We start from the raw sequence: 14542 nt of genomic DNA, 5'->3' as shown, positions 1-14542 counted from the left end.
CATGACTGCGCAGGAGATGCTTGAGTTTTGCCAGATTTCCCGACAGTGACGCAGAGACGGGAGAGGGTGAGAGAACCTCATCAAGCCCCCAAACACACACACACACACACTCTCTCTCTCTCTCTCTCTCTCTCTCTCTCTCTCTCTCTCTCTCTCTCTCTCTCTCTCTCTCTCCTGGATAAAAACCCCCCTTTAAAAGAGCACTCGTCCCACATCAGCTGGACGGCGGAGCTGCAGTACTGTACAGTCAGGGGAAGCAGCCGAAATACAGTCAAAGCCAGAAGCTGCTCTCCATAACGCGGGTGAAAATGACCCGTGAGTCAGTAAAGAGACTCCTGCTGCTGCTGTGCATCGGCGGATCTGTCCACTGCATGCCACAATCCGCAGGGAAAAGTAAAAGACAAGCCCAGCAGCAGCAAATCCACCTGGACACAGTTTACGAAGAGGCCAGGAGTTTAGCCATCCACGAAAGTAAGTTCATCGACTTTTTTATATGCAGAAAAAATACAAACATTTCATAGCACATCTGAAATTGAATGTCTTTATGTGAGCACAAGAGGACAGTTCGCGGTTTAAGTGAGATATAGTGTCATATAATTATTGTTTTAGTATTTAATGTCGTTTTTTTACGTCCCTTCAGGTGGCTGTAATGACAACGGTCGTGTTTACAGGATGAACGATGAGTGGGAGCGGCCCTACATGGACAGCACTCTCAAGTGCACTTGTGAGGGAGCTTCAGGGGTCAAGTGTAGATCCAAACCTGCAGGTGAGCGCTTATGCGTTTATAATTCGTGCTCGTTTATTATTATTTTGAGATTGTATTCATTATGACAACGTTTAATAAATGCTTTCCTGCTATGCGTATTAAGTACCTATATAGTCATTAAAAAGTTATCTGGTCAAATTCTGTCAGCAATATAAAGCCTTTGGTTATAACATATATAATTTTTTGTACATGACAAAATGTCTTATGTCAATATCCATGTAAACCATTTGGCTTTAAACAAGTTACATTTGGTGTAATTGAAGGATGTACATAGCTTTACCTGGTTAATAATCTTTTATGCTGTGCTAAATTCTTTCATAAATGTAATTTATTTTTATTTTTTTGCAGTTTATTAATGAACTTGCTATTATAGTACTTTGTTAAATTATAAAGCTACATTATACGTCAAATTTTGTACTCTAGTATAGCATATTCACAATCCTTTGAATGTTCATATTGTATAAAATAAACGTTCATTTATTTCATTTTTTAAATTCTCCTTTGTTTCATTTGTATATTTTTCAGAACAAAAAATAAAAAAAACATATTTAAGCTTTGCATATTATTTTCGCATTTCAACATTCTTATCTTATAAAAAATTATAATTAATACTCGTTAACTAAAACCATTTATATTGTATCTGAACAGCTTTTTTATAAAATTATTGCATGTAGAAAAAATAAACCACACCAGAATTTTAAGCTGCAATTTTGGCTCAAATATTTTATCATTTATGTAATGTATAAGAACAATGTAAGAATTATGAGAATTCATAGTTAAATGATGACTTTTTGATTGCTAAAAAAACAAGCCAAATGAAGGCAATGCAACTACAATAGTCAACATTTGAAGTATATCAAAAAAGGCAAGGGTGGGTGAAAAATGAATGTTCTTTAATAGTTTTAGGACAACTTTGATGAAAGATTTTGATATAAAAAAGTACTACTATATATAAAGAAAAAAAATCCAACCATAATAAATGAATAAATTGAAAATGGCCAGTACACAAATTGTATAACTTTGATTATATATATTTTTTATAATTATAATAATAATAATGTCTTTCGATGGTCTTAAAGCATTTAAAAAGTTTTATTCCCTGACAATTTTTTAAAATGAAAATTTTATGCAACTTATCTGTGTCAAAAAGATCCAAATGCATTCTAAAGTTAAAACAGTTAATTTATAGTTTAAATGTTCATTCATAAAATTAACTTTTTTATCTATTTTTTGCCAAATGAAGGCAATACAACTACAGTAGTCAAACAAAATAAACAAATAGCTTAAAAATTACCAGTACACAAAATGTATAACTGGTTATATCTCTTAAAAAATATAATAAGAACATTAATAATAAAAATAATAATAATAATAAATGTAAAATTTACAAATAAAAAGGTATTTTGAGGGTCTTAAAGTATTTAAAAAGTTGTATCACCTCAAAGATTTTGTTTATTATATTTTTATGTTTCATCTGGGTCAAAAAGATCCAAATGCATTATAAAATTTAGGCAATTCATTTATAAATATAATGTTCTTTTTTTTTTTACAGCTGAGGAGTCATGCTATGACAAATTCAACGCACGTTCCTACCGAGTCGGAGAGACCTACGAGCGACCAAAGGATAACATGATATGGGACTGTACATGTATTGGGTCAGGCAAGGGCAAAATTAGCTGCACCATTGCAAGTAAGTAAAAGACCAAAAAATTAATAGCACATGAAGGTTTTTCCCATTACTAAACTGATCTATTTTTGCCTGTGTACAGATCGCTGCCATGAAGGGGGGAATTCATACAGAATTGGGGACACCTGGACACGACCACACGACACTGGAGACTACATGCTTGAATGTGTTTGCCTTGGCAATGGAAAGGGAGAGTGGACTTGTAAACCTGTCGGTGAGTCAATGTTTATCTGTACATTTGCCTTTAGCCTAATGTGAATGTTGAATTCTCTTAAAAATAATTTGTGTCTAGTTAAATGGTGAGATTTATTTTTTTTCATTTTTTTTTTTTTTGTTTGTTTTAATAACTAGTTTCTTTTGTCTTTGCCTTGATGACAGTGTATAATATTGTTCTACCTATTTTGCAAGATGATAATTCGATACTAAAATTGGCCTGAAGTGTAATTAAAAGGCTTAACTGGGTTATTGTGTTAAGATATGTTAGGATAATTAGACAATTAGACATTAGTAATTAGACATTAATAATTAGACATTAGTGGATAACATTGCTTTGTTCTGTAGGTACACCAACAGTACATACAGGTATTTTGGATGTCTCTCTTATTTGAACCATTAACTTCAGGATTAAGAGTCTTTTTATGTTCTGATGAGTTGATCCAGGTGTGTTTGATTGGGATGAGGTTGAAAATGTTAGAGGTGGGCAAAGCGAGGCTTCATGAAACACTGAAACAGTCGAAGCAAATGTGTCAAAGCTTCGAAACATTTTGAAACCCCACTCTACAGTAAAACCTAGTGGTCATTATTTATGTGTTGCTCTGGTACAGCTTCAGCAAAGAAAATTGCGAAAAATTGAGGTATTAAACCCCACTTTGTAGAGCTGAAGTTTCAAGTGAATTAGTGGAGGGGAGAGAGCTCCAGACTAGCATACAGAGATGATGGGTTCGAATCCAGGGAGATGCAGATGTTTTTAAATGCTCTGTTCTTGTAACATGTTTACTTTGAACATTGGTCTGACATCCGAATGAACACTTTGTGAATAACTATGTCTTGTTTTGGTCATAAAACAGTAACATTATAAAAATACATTAAGTTATAATTTCAGAATATTTGTAGAAGTCGGTATTTGAACCTGGGCTATTTGCAGCACAGTAACTTTCAGCACATGAGTGGTCCACTGGGCTACATGAGATAGAGGGTATTTTTCTGACCCTGCCACTCAAACAGCTTCGCCAGGTCTCGAAACACTTCTGAAATGTCCGAGGCTTTGAATCACTTTAGTCACGTAACCTGTGTGTTTTCCAATCACCTTAGTCACATGACTTGGGTGTTTGGGATCATGCTTCAGTGCAGTGTTTCGAAACACTTGCACTTCGGGATCTCGATACTGTGTCGAAATGTCAGTTTCATGTCAGCCATCCCTACAAAATGAGTACTGTTGGTGTGCCTTCAGGAACAGGGTTGGGAAACACTGCTGTAGAGAATTGAAAAAATACTGCTCAAGGGGGTTAATGATATTGACCTTAAAATGGTTTTAAGAAAATTAAAAGGTGCTTTTATTCTAGCCAAAATAAAACAAATAAGACTTTCTCCAGAAGGAGAAATATTATACGAAACTCTGTGGAAATTTCCTCGATCTGTTAAGCATGACTTCGATATTTTTAAAAGAATAGGGTATATGCCGAGCTAGGGCTGTTCCCTTGCTGATACACTTCCGGTGACCTGTTATTGTGAACTTTTTTCCATTTTAAACAGTTCCATATACCGCATCGATGTTGTAATGTCATTAAAATACATTCAGTTAAATAAACTTTAGCATTTATTTAGTTGCTCAAGCGTAAAGCGAGACAAAAAGCTGTTCACTCGCACGCGCCCGTCAGAATCGGCAGGTTAACGCAGAAGTTCCATTGAATATACTGGGGTAAAATAAATGCTCATATAAAGGAAATGTAATTTAATGCAGTGCTTCTTGTACAATCTGAGACCCACCTCAAATCAGATATCACTCAGCTAGTGGAGATCGCTGATTTTTAAAGAAAACAGACCTTAAACGCACCGGATTTTGCATTGGCATTCAATTCGCCGGAAGCGCTTAACCCAGGTTACTGGCAAATTAAAACTCCTATTAGCATGCTTCGGCATATACCCCATTCAAATTTCACTGGGGGGCAAATAAGTTATTAAGGTTCAACAGTATTTAAGGTTTGACCTGGTAAATTAGTCCTATTTGTTGCTTGGTTGGTTGGTTGGTTTATTTGTTGAGATTGGTTATGCCCACTAACCATGAAGCTGCACGCATGTGACTCTGTTTTTGGAAATTTGGCACACCACACCCAAGTGGAAAGAACAAGATGCTAAAGTGGCTGTATCTTCACAGCGGAGCGTTGCTATGATGACTCACTGGGATCTTCATATGTGGTTGGTCAGACATGGCAGAAACCATATCAAGGTTGGATGATCGTGGACTGCACATGTTTGGGAGAGGGAAACGGACGCATCACCTGCACCTCCAGAAGTAAGTGCATGTCTTTTTACAACATTATTTGTGACTTCTTTGTTGCTAAGGAAGATTTTTTTCCCCAAGCACTGCATTTTCCCATTCCTCTTTCATGACTTTGTAGCTATTTGCACAGCACACCCTTATTAAAACAAAGCTGCAAGCTTCCTATGGCTGGATGGGAGTATGCACATGGAAAATTACAGCATGCACTTTCCAGGGCTATTGAAGTTAACGTCTTGAGTGAGAGGAAGTCAAGTGTGTTAACAAACACCATCAGGATCTCGGCTTCCTTTAACTGTTCTGCCTTCAAAGTGTTGGCAAACACCTCATTATGGTCATAAATAAAGACACCCTACTGAAGTGTGATGTTTGGAAGCGTTTCCCAAACAAGTGTGACCAGTGAATTTGGGGTGGGGTGAATGAATGTGAAGTGCTTTAATAAAAAGTCTTGACTACATGCTTGACGCGTTTCATTTGTCTTCTCCAGACCGCTGCAATGACCAAGACACCAGAACCTCATACCGTATTGGTGAAACCTGGAGCAAAATTGACTCCAGTGGACACACTCTGCAGTGTCTTTGCACAGGGAATGGTCGTGGGGAGTGGAAGTGTGACAGACATGCTGCTTCCCATGTAATTCCTGCCATAGGTAAGTGTATTAAATCAGCTGTCAGATAGCAATGGATGGAAAAAACTTAGAACGGCATTGCATTACTTCATTTAAATTCTTCTGTTTTTATTTGGTTATTTGGCTCAATTCAATACAAAAAAATTATATTTGGGAAGTTTATTAATAAACTAATTTCGAGAGCATCCCATTTATGATCACTTGCGGCTTGCAATTTATGATTCTCCAATCAGACGATTCCTAAGCCACTATAAATACTCCAAGTTTCATATAACAGTCATCTTCGTTTTAAAGAATCCCCCCTTCCACCCCTACTCCTCATTTTTTCTTAGATGGGTGGCACAGTGGCCCAAACTATTGCCTCACAGCAAGAATGTTACTGGTTCTAGTCCTTACCAAGCCAGCCGACAATTCTGTGTGGAGTTTACACGTTCTCCCCATGCTCACGTGGGTTATTTGCCATATCTTCAGACAATGTATGTCCGTTGTCTTTGTGACTAGGTACTGGATCTACAGTGACTCACAGAGTTACACCAGTGATGAACCAAGTCAACGTCCTGAATGAACTTATCGAAGAGGGCAACTGCAAGACCGATTCTGGGGTGTCCTATTACAATAACATGAGCTGGATCAGAACTCAGGGCACCAAGGAGATGCTGTGCACTTGTGTTGGAGGAGGAATCAGCTGCGAGGAGCAAGGTGACATTATTACTTATTCCTTGGGAGTCAAACCCATGACCTTCATTTAATAATTGTTATGCTCTACCGTTTAAGCAGGTGGCAGGTCATGAAACCCCTCCATTTTCGATGATTAAAACACTGTGGTGTCATTAATCTCTTTACATTTTCACAGACGGACAGTCCCAGGTATATGGTGGTAACTCTGGTGGGCAGCCATGTGTGTTCCCCTTTGTTTTTAGTGGAAACACCCACTACTCCTGCATCTCCGAGGGTCGATCTGATGGGCAGCTATGGTGCAGTACCACCTCTGATTATGACAGCGATGGCTTGTACTCATTCTGTACCCAGAAGAATCGTAAGTGCATCTCAGAGCCTCTTTTGACCAAGAAAATAATCGTAACGGTATACCAAAATAAATCAATTTCTTGGTCTTTTCGATAGGGTGTAAATTAGTGGATCAAGTGTTCACCATTTGTTTTTTTGACTGATTTGATTTTCAGTGCTTGTGACGACCCGTGGAGGAAACTCGAACGGTGCTCTCTGCCAATTCCCCTTCAAGTATAATGGACGCAACTACACCGATTGCACAGCTGAGGGGCGTCGTGATGGTATGAAGTGGTGCGGTACCACTGCTGACTATGACAGAGAGCAGAAATACGGTTTCTGTCCCATGGCTGGTAAGCATGATTATAGATCAGCTTTTCTGCTAGGCAGTTCCTCTAGAGCAGCAAGTTAGCCCAAATATGAAAATTACCTCACTATTTATTCAGTACTCATGTGGTTTTAAAATGTTAAGATTACCCAGCAAGCATTGTTGCTCTTTAAAAGATATCTAATAGACATCTAAACATAGTCATCTTGGCTAAAACAAGGCTAAATTTGAGCTGTCAGAGAAAATCTAAAAGACATCTAAATAGTTCCGTCAATTTTCCGGAAAGAGAAATTGTAAGATTACCAGTTATTTGTCGGAATGCTGCACTGTGTGAATATAGAAGGAAGATTGCAAGAAAGAGCGCGTTCTTGCCTAGAACATGCTGATGTGAGACGTCTACCCCAGCCAATGAGAACATTCAGATACATTCACATCCGCGCTGTTTATGAAAATAAAAGCCCTTGGCTACTTTTCCAGACACATTTACTGTAGCTGCTAGTCGTTGATCAGATTACGTTTCTATGTTCCCTCCTAATGCCAACTGTGTAAAAAATTATCTATTGATAAACCGCCGTTTGTTTGAGAGGGGTCTGGATGCAGACCTGGTGCAGTGCAATCTGAGCTACATCCAATGCTTTTTAATGAGCTCATCTAACCCCATCCCCTACCTGTAACAGTGACGTCACTCACTGCATTGAGTGCATTGTGTCTGAGGCCCCGTTTACACTAGTGCGTTTTAGTTTTAAAACGGCGTTTTAGAATGAAAACGATCCGCGTCCACACTCGCGTTTTACCCAGCGTTTCTGAACAGCTATCCGTCCACACCAAAACGCTGAAAACGCACATCACGTGACCACACAGACACTCTCGGGCAAGCGCTGCAGCCCATTTACCCAGATGAGAGCTGTGCTAGTCGGACTTCTCATCAAGCATCTCCCGCTGGATCTAATCTCACTATATTTATTAAACAGGATATTTCATTTATCTTGTTGTCTTTATCTAACAACATATTCCCTGACTTTGGTCATTGGAATCTATTACTTGTTCTCGGGTAACGTGTTTTGGCTAAGCGCAAAGATAAGTTAATGATTAATGTTACCACGTATAGCCTATTCTGTATATTGACTGACCGCTTGCCTTTATTTCCTATAATGTATAAACTTATTGTATGTTATACTTTTATAATGGCCATTATCGATTATTAAAACTCATATTCAGCAAAAGAGAGGCTGTGTTTCGTATTTTCACTGAAATTGAAAGGAGACAGTTGTTATCGGCTCCGTTTTGTTATAAATATCCACACAGTGAAGATGACGCTCATGCAGCACGACGCCTCAACATTTCTGCTGTCTAAGTTGCTAATATTAAAATGAAAATAGGCAGTTCCTTCAATCATGTTTACACTTTATTGTTGAGAAAGTGAAACAACGTAGCCAGGGTGATGTGTGTGAAGTTATACAGTAAACTGTTCCCTTTAAAGATTTACCCGTGTCCTCGGTATAGTCTGTTTTCCATATCAAACTGAGAAGAAGAGACCACAGCCTTGATCAAACTTGCGAAGTCTAAACTTACAAGGAGAGGATGCACGACTGAACTGTGTGTGTTAGGCTACTTAATATTGAGGAAAAGCCCCAATCAGAGAGGCGAATGTCTGCAGCCCCGCCTCCGTTTTCAGATGTCTCCGTTTTTGCTCATCCACACTGAGACAGAGCAGCAGCGTTTCAGAATGAAAACGGCCTCTTCAGCGTTTTCAAAATGCTCTGTTTTCGGCGCTCGAGAACTCCGGCGTAGTGTGGACGGTTGGCGTAACCGTAGCAAAACATGCGTTTTCAAACTAAAACGCATTAGTGTAAACGGGGCCTGAGATTGCATTGCTGAGTGATGCAATCTCAGCTTGCATCATAAAGGCTGCATCCAGACATTATTGCTTTGTTTACCTCCAAGCTCTGCTTGACGAGTGGGCACGTGAAGTGCAGGAGTGCTCCGGTAAGCGCCAGCACACTCACACATTATATACATCTCGACATACAAAAGGGTTTCTCCATATGTTTTAATGGAAGTTGTTCGCAATACTGATCCATCCACAGAATTTTTAATGTAGTCAAATGTGTAAACATTTAGTTGCGGTTCGTATCTGCCTTTGGATGTCTCTAGGATAAGCTGCATGATTGCTAAAGCTTTAAATAAAAGTGAAACTATCAAACCGGATGCCTATTACAAATACAATCGCAGCCGTTTAAAGCTCATTTCTGGTTAAAGATGTCAGAATTTACCCGTATTTTGGAATGGATGTGTGAATAATCTTTTCCCAAAAAATTCCGGAACGTCTTTGCCTGTGTGAACAACGCTTTTTTTTTATTTACCAGTGAAGTCGTTCCGGAAATTTTCCGAATATTTATGGTGTCACTGTGTGAAAGTGGCTAAAGTCCACCATTCTCCAATTCTCCTACAGCTCTCCTGACAAAAATGCCTGCTGCACACAAACAGTTTGACTGCATCGGTGGCTCTGACAGCATCGCGGAGAAAGCCATGCAACAAACTCTGTGGATCACGAAAGCAAACACATACAAGCCTTCATGAATGGCTTAAAACTGCGTGTCGTGCCCTGTCTCGCAGCATGGCGGGTCTGTGGTCAGTCCATATCAGTCTGTCATCGCATTAGTGCAGTCATGAATAATTAAAAAGCAGGGTCTTCTCATAGGATAAGAAAACTCAGTCCATGAATAATAATAAGAAACCGACGTGTCATCGCTTCATTACCAGATTCGCACTACGTCACCGATTTTAATCCCGCCCCAATAATGATTTTAAACCCAGAAGATGAATTTAGCTGACTCGGCACACACACATCTGTTAATTTTTTTTAAAAAGTACTCGAGGGTATCTTGAACCTTTAACAGTTAATGGAGAAAACAATTAATAATGGACATTATACTGTTATTATACTGTAAAAACTAAAAGATTACAGCCCTAACCTATATACAATCACTTCATCTCATTCAAAACACATTTGTATGGTATTCATGTGCCTAATCTGCCAGTGGTGCTGTAATGGTGGGTTATTATCTTTTGAATTTACTGTTTCTCTTTAATGCATTCGGCTGAAGTCTGGTTTTATAGACATTAATAGCTGTTTTGGCCTTAAGTGGTCATTTATGTGCTTGGTCCGTGACCTGCAAATGAGCTCTCAAGCTGTATTTAAGAGCCATTAAGGAAGCTGGAGTTTTTAAGCTCATGTAATGTGCTGCTGATTTGTGACTGGATCTATAGGGTCCGCCCTTGTCAGGGTTTTAGGCCTGGCTCTCGTCCAGACCTGACATTGTTTTTGGCTTAGTTCCAGAGAGAACGAAACGAGCAGAACATGCATTGAAGATTGGCATCCTTGTTTTAAATATTTATAATCATAAATGATATTCCTTCATCTTTATACAGCTCACGAGGAAGTCTGCACTGTTAATGATGTCATGTACCGAGTCGGTGACGAGTGGGACAAGCGCCATGATACTCTCGGTCACATGATGCGCTGTACGTGCCAGGGAAATGGACGTGGAGAGTGGAACTGCATTTCTCACACACAGCTCAAAGGTCATCCATGTTATAAAATACACTTTCTATAAAGAGTTTTTGGTGTTTGTGTTAAATATAATTTACAAAAAGAGTCTTAAAGTGAAAGCAATTTACTCACCATCCACTTGCTCCAAACCTGTTGGAGTTTCTTTCTTTTATTGAACACAAAAGAAGATATTTCGAAGAATGTATCCATTGGTTTTGATAGTATTTATTTCCTACTAAAGAATGCAAATTGCTACCAGTAACTACCATTTTTCTAAATATCTTCTTTTGGTATGAATCTCATGAAGGTTTGGAACCACTTGGAGTAAACTGTAATGTATTTTTGGCGGGTGAACTATCCCTTTAACTTGTTAAATATGATATCAAACCATGATTGTAAGTAATATTTAATAGATCTCCTTTGATATTTAAACTATTGTTATACTGAATGAAATTTTACTGCCTCTTCTAAAAAATAATACAATAACAACATCTCTCTTAATGTTTCCCAGTATTGGGTTGCGGCTGGAGGGGCATCCGCTGCGTAAAATATGTGCTGGAATAGTTGGTGGTTCATTCCACTGTGGCGACCCCTGATAAATAAGGCACTAAGCCGAAGTAAAATGAATGAATGAATCTCCTAATGCTTCTATTCTTTTTTGACATCGTAAAGTTGCTCAAACAATTTTTGCCCATTTCAGACCAGTGTGTTGTGAATGGACAGACGTATGATGTGAACGAGACGTTTGATAAGCGCCATGACCAGGGCTACATGATGAACTGCACGTGCTTTGGCCAAGGCCGTGGTCGCTGGAAATGTGATGCCATTGGTAAGCAATTGCTCTCTAGTACCGAGTTCACACTGCAGGATTGTCAAAGTAGTCGTGTCACAGACGTTTTCAGACTGCTTGACTAATTGGGGCAGCTTTTTGTCTGTGCTGTGTTTACACTGCAAGATGGATCGGCAACGGGGTTTCACACTGCATGACTTTACAATAGGAAGAATAGCCGACAACTTTGTCTCTGTCCGCAAACTACGTCTCACAACCAAACACATGTGAGAAGGGACATGAAAACAACATGAGATCATGTATTATATCTTTTGCTATTAACTACACGATAAGAAAGAAGCCTTTAGTGGGGTAGAAAATGTACTGATTTTGCTCACCTGGGGAAGGGAATTCGCAATTTCTCTCGACCTGGTTGTGGTATTGCTCAGATGACATGTCAAAACAGACATGGGTGCTCCTAATTTTCACAATTTTTTTCTTCATTTCTTGGGTCCATATAGACAGAAAATAAGCGCTTTTAACTTCACCCTCAACCTCCCGCTGGCCTGCAAATACCCATACTAGTGGATGCTGCTCTCTCATTGGCTGTAGGTGATCCCCAATGTTATTTTCAATCAGAACACATTTCACATAGCATGATTTAGCATGCCAAATATCTGACGGGTGTCAGCGACTCATTGGTGATTCTCTCAGATGACATCTTTGAATACCAGGGTTGGCCGATAGACATCACGATCCTCAGCCCCGCCCCCAGCAGCAGCAACCTGCTCGAGCAAAATACACACTTAGACCCCGTTTACACTAAGACATCTTAGTGCAGCATACGCGCACGTCAGAGCTCCAGCAGTCAGCGGGTGCTTTGAGCAAAAAACCCCAGAGAGTAGTGCACGTCGGACAGTTTATCAAGGATGTACTGCTGGACCGCATCTCACTATAGTTTTAAAACATGATATTTCATTCATCTTGTCTCTATTTATCGACTCTTCGGTCTTTTGAGTCTATCAGGTAACGTATCACAGCATCAGTACATTGCTTCAGTCTTTCGCTTTCACGCTTGTATTTAGTAATTCTAGTGAAAACCTCAGGTACAGTTGGTTGGTTGCTGTTGGTTGTGAACTTTTTTTTTTACAAAGAACTTGTGGGTCAGGTAGTTTAAATGGTGGGCTACAAATACTTAATTTGTTATGAATTAATTAATTATTCAAAAATAATTAATTCACCCCTGCCTATGACAATGATGCCATTGTCCATCGCGATGTTTCACATTAGACATCGTATGATGCTAAATTGGTCAACATTGCCCCACCCTAGTTCACACTGTGTGATTGTTACATGAACGAGCACCGATTTTCCTGTGATTTCAGGCTTTTGTCTGCGATTTCTCAAAATCGGTGCTAAAATCATGCAGTCTGGACTCGGCCTAATGTTGTTGCCATGTTCAGTCTTTTGTTCGGTTTTCTTTTTCTAACCTTTCTCTCAAAAGGTTAGAACTTCCCTTTATAAATTCCACGCATGTAACGGTATGAATGGTCCATATTTCCTTCAATTCAAATGAAAGCGGCTTGATTTAGACAATAGCTTTTTGTAAACACGTCAGAGTTCTAATGAAAGAAAGATTATTTTTATTTCGTCTACTCACGCCATTTATGCTTTCTCTTTAGACCAGTGCCAGGAGCCTGAGACCAAGGTGTTCTACCAGATCGGCCAAACATGGAATAAAGTCATCCAAGGCACCCCATACAGATGTTCCTGCTATGGTAATGGCATTGGAGAAATGGCCTGTGAGCCTCTGCAGTCTACTGGTAAGAAATCTCACAAAAAAAATAAAATAAAATTACATTAAAAAGTAAAACAAGGGCCATCTGTTGATGCCAACACTTCTACTCCTCCAGTTAGCCTTCTCTAACTTCACCTGATTAGGCATGCTTGTTTTCCTTTTAAAAAGTCTCAAATGGTCCCTCTAAAAGAGCAGTCTCAATGTTTACCAATTGACAAACGCTTTGAATTCTAGCAAATGTAGATTAGCCTCCATCTACCCTCTCTACAGGGGGAACATCAACCATTTGAGGTTATGCAAATAGGACGTGTGTTAATGCCATTTTTGTTTTTAGTAGAAGATGTATAGCATAATGACTAGGCTGCTGTTTTTGTCACAATACTTGGCCCACACAGAAATCTGATACATGGCAATTACATCTGACAATAAAAATACATACATATGTGTTGAAATATATTAGCTAAAATGTCATTTACAATATATGGCCATACATTAACACAAACACAGAATTGTATCTTATATATTTGAACATATGTACAAATTTGTAATTCCAATGGTTGAAAAAAAATATATACGTAAGTATTAATAATTTAAAATACATGTTATGTTGCATATAAGTGGGTAGATGTCAGCTGTGGCTGGTTAGACAGACACTCCCACTAGCCACTTTGGCTGGTTGAATTTTTTTTTTAATTGTAATTTTCTTAAAAGCAGGGTTCGACTATAGAGATGGCCCAATATTTGTGCAAATGTGATCTTAGAGTCACTACTGACATAAATAATTGATCATGCAAGCAAAAGAAAGCAGGTGAATACTAAATGAGAGGATGATCACTTGCACACATAGGTGATTTGATGTGGACTTCCATTTACTTGCGCGAAGCAACAGTGCCTAGAGGAAACGCAACTGGTGCGATTGGATCTCTTTGAAATAGACTGGACAAAAAGTGATGATCGTGCACCCATAGTCCTGCTGCTTTCAAGAGCTCAAGATTTAAATATATATATATATATATATATATATATATATATATATATATATACACACACACACACACACACATCCTTTTGTAAACAGCAGCAGTAGCTGCTTTTGCTTTTAAATTTTCTTTGAACAGATTATTAATTGGCCTAACATTAAACATGTGAGCGTGAGTATTCTTTCATTATCACACACAGTATGTTCTTACATGCTTTTATTTGCTTAGTTATTTTAACATTTTAATATGCTTAAATTATCACATTTTTACAATAACATTGCTTTAATATGTGATTAACTCCCCATTTATATGTAGTTAACTGGTGATCTGGGACAGATTAGACCCCCTTAGATTTTTTTTCTTTTTTAAATATTTGCCAAATGATGTTGAACAGAGCAAGGAAATTTTCACAGTATGCCTGATAATATTTTTTCTTCCAGAAAAAGTCTTATTTGTTTTATTTTGGCTACAATAAAAGCAGTTTTAATTTTTTTAAACATCATTTTTAAGGACAAAATTATTAGCCCCTTT

The 14542-nt window shown here is 38.4% G+C and overlaps 1 protein-coding gene across 4 annotated transcripts in view; it reads left to right on the top strand.

The window, feature by feature from the left end:
• The first annotated feature begins 209 nt into the window (after window positions 1–209).
• fn1b (fibronectin 1b) overlaps window positions 210–14542 on the top strand; it is a 41124-nt gene continuing 26791 nt past the window's right edge. For 3 of the 4 annotated variants that reach the window (XM_087235231.1, XM_087235230.1, XM_087235232.1), the window contains exons 1-12: window positions 221–471; window positions 641–766; window positions 2319–2456; window positions 2536–2667; window positions 4828–4965; window positions 5438–5599; window positions 6080–6277; window positions 6432–6614; window positions 6760–6936; window positions 10344–10496; window positions 11165–11293; window positions 12916–13056. In XM_087235231.1, the coding sequence (XP_087091357.1) occupies window positions 309–471; window positions 641–766; window positions 2319–2456; window positions 2536–2667; window positions 4828–4965; window positions 5438–5599; window positions 6080–6277; window positions 6432–6614; window positions 6760–6936; window positions 10344–10496; window positions 11165–11293; window positions 12916–13056 (1840 nt within the window). In that variant the 5' untranslated portion in view covers window positions 221–308. 4 annotated transcript variants of the gene reach the window in all.

The sequence above is a fragment of the Danio rerio genome, chromosome 1 (assembly GCF_052040795.2).
Source record: "Danio rerio strain M-AB ecotype USA chromosome 1, GRCz13ab, whole genome shotgun sequence".
NCBI lineage: Eukaryota > Metazoa > Chordata > Actinopteri > Cypriniformes > Danionidae > Danio > Danio rerio.
This window is presented reverse-complemented; position numbering and strand designations above follow the sequence as displayed.